The 2552-nt window shown below is 41.5% G+C and overlaps 1 protein-coding gene across 1 annotated transcript in view; it reads right to left on the bottom strand.

Annotated features, from left to right (window-relative positions):
* Positions 1–346: 346 nt before the first annotated feature.
* LOC103778757 (RCC1 and BTB domain-containing protein 2-like) overlaps positions 347–2552 on the bottom strand; it is a 9453-nt gene continuing 7247 nt past the window's right edge. The window contains exons 6-7 of the mRNA XM_008946371.1: positions 2113–2220; positions 347–605 (exon numbers count right to left, since the gene is read on the bottom strand). Of these exons, the coding sequence (XP_008944619.1) occupies positions 459–605; positions 2113–2220 (255 nt within the window). The 3' untranslated portion in view covers positions 347–458. The remainder of the gene's footprint in view (positions 606–2112; positions 2221–2552) is intronic.

Genomic DNA, 2552 nt, shown 5'->3' with positions numbered 1-2552 from the left:
TTTCTTATTATTCACCACAGGAGGCTAAATTCAAGAGCTCAGCAGAAAGGAACAGATTCAAATTTCTGGCCACGTACAGACATGGCTTTACATTAGCAATAGAAAAAAAACAACCCTCCTACCCAGCTTAGAGGAAAATATTTAACTTGTAAAAATCTAAGCTTGATTTTCAGGCAACAGCACCCCTTCTCTTTCTCCCAGGTTATGAGCTGGATTTAACACCAGAAATAACACAAATTACACATGTCCACTTTTTGACTCTTTCTGTGTGTCCTTCTTGTTCAAAGTAGCATATTAAAGTAGAATTTGTATTCAGAGACAACAAAGCTTTTATCATTGACTTCAAACAATGGGGAAAAAAACTTACAGTCTGTTTCTTGCAAAAAAATAATTAAAAATGCCATAATTCTGTGTAGCTCTTGAGAGTATGCCAACTAATGGCTAAGGGCAGGGCTGTATTACCTGTCCTTATCCACAGTGACTGTTGTAGGGTAAGACTGGTTACTTTTGTTCCCAGTACCTAACTGGCCATATGAATTGGCTCCCCAGGCATAAATCTGACCTTCATCTGTTAGCACTAAGGTATGTGCATAGCCACAGGCAACCTAAAAGGAATAATAAAGAGAAAAATCTCATTTTTATGGAAGTTAATACAGAGACATGTTATACTATGTTCATGTTATTGATTCTATACCAGTGTAAAAATTACAAATACAGATAACTGCATGAAAAAGGGAAGCAAAGTAGATTGAGGTGACTTGGAGGGGAATAAAAAATGTACCAGTGAGGAACCCTGTCAGATAATCTCAAGAATATAGCAAAAGAAGAGCTAGAAACTAAAAAGGAAAGCTGTAGGACAAACATGAACAGTGTGCAGGAAAAAGGCAGCTCCATCTTGCATGACCATGCTCTCTGGGCACCTGCTCCCACCATGAACAGTTGGCTACTGTAAAAATAGGTGACCTCTCCCTGTCTGCTCCTCTCCTCCCTGTGCCAGTTCCAGTGCTCAGCAGACCCCTCTGCTAAGATCACTTACATCCCTGGAGGGAAACTCTGCACAGCTGGGCCCTGAGCACCACCCGTGCCCACACAATGTCATTAAATGAGGGTATTTCAAAAGATTTATCCATAACCTCCCTGAGTAAATGGAGTAAATAGGATTCAGAGTTCAAAACAGCCTGGTAAATTTTCACTAGGTTACAAACCCCATGTTTTCTAGAGGGATGTGTCATTTTCCTGACAGTATCCTCCATTTTGGATAAATCAATTAGAAACTTCCAGTATCAGTTCTGCAGTTACTTTAAATATTTTTCATCAGTCAAAGGAAGTTATCAGTTTGCTGGTTACACTGGTGGCAGCCCAGCTGCTTGGTAAAGCATAATAACCACCCAATAACAAGACTGACCATGGCATCATACCATTTGTTGACCCAAAGCAGTTGGAGCCAACTTGTTCAGACTCCAAACACCAGTCACTGTGGCTGGAGGGCAGCTCTAAAAGTGCCATTCAGTCTGCCAGAGAGACAAAATGCTGAACTGCAGCCCTTCCTCAGAAAAGATAAGGGGGGTTAGTTAAGAATGGGGTAGCTAGGAAGACTTTAGCATTGACTAAAATAATGGGAAATCTTTCTTTTGTTAAGTTTCACAGAAAAGAAAAGAAAAGAAAGAAAGAAAGAAAGAAAGAAAGAAAGAAAGAAAGAAAGAAAGAAAGAAAGAAAGAAAGAAAGAAAGAAAGAAGAGAAAGAAAGAAAGAAAGAAAGAAGAGAAAGAAAGAAAGAAAGAAAGAAAGAAAGAAAGAAGAGAAAGAAAGAAAGAAAGAAAGAAAGAAAGAAAGAAAGAAAGAAAGAAAGAAAGAAAGAAAGAAAGAAAGAAAGAAAGAAAGAAAGAAAGAACAAAGACCAAACACTTCTAACAGCCTAGTCCCCTCTAAGTAAAATCCTCACCTAACCGAAGTCAGGGACAAAACTCCCACTGAACTCTACAGGGTCCCAGTTCCTCCCTTGCTGCCAGAGGCCCGTTTAAAGACTCCTGTTTCCATTCTGACACACAGCCCTTTGAAGGAGTCTCTCCTTTAGCCCCGGGCAGTGCCCCAGCTGGCTCCTCCCACACGTACCCGCTGCACACGGATGCCCTGCAGCGCTGCCAGCCGGCAGGGGGTTGGCTGGTTGCCACTGCTGCCCAGTCCCAGCTGCCCGTTGCCATTGTAGCCCCAGACATAGACCTTCAAAAGAGAGAAGGGCTTTTTTTAGCTGTTTGCTACTGCCTGCTTCTTTTGAAAGCCACAGAACTCCTCCAGAGTTACAACAATTTTCTTCAGTATTCCCCGTCCCCACACCTAGATACATAAACACACACACAGGCACATTTTCCCACACTGCAAATTTGGGATGCTGTTTCTCTTTATAATACTAACTGCATGCTCATCTAAACTTCTAAACTTCCACATTCACGCTGCTCTTGGAGAGCTAGATTGTGCAAGACTACCATATTTTCACATGAAGAGTAGAAAAGGAGTGATTCACACGGCTGTTTCCCAGCACAGAGCACATTCAG

This window comes from Merops nubicus, unplaced genomic scaffold, assembly GCF_000691845.1.
Source record: "Merops nubicus isolate BGI_N331 unplaced genomic scaffold, ASM69184v1 scaffold15730, whole genome shotgun sequence".
Taxonomy (NCBI): Eukaryota; Metazoa; Chordata; class Aves; order Coraciiformes; family Meropidae; genus Merops; species Merops nubicus.
This window is presented reverse-complemented; position numbering and strand designations above follow the sequence as displayed.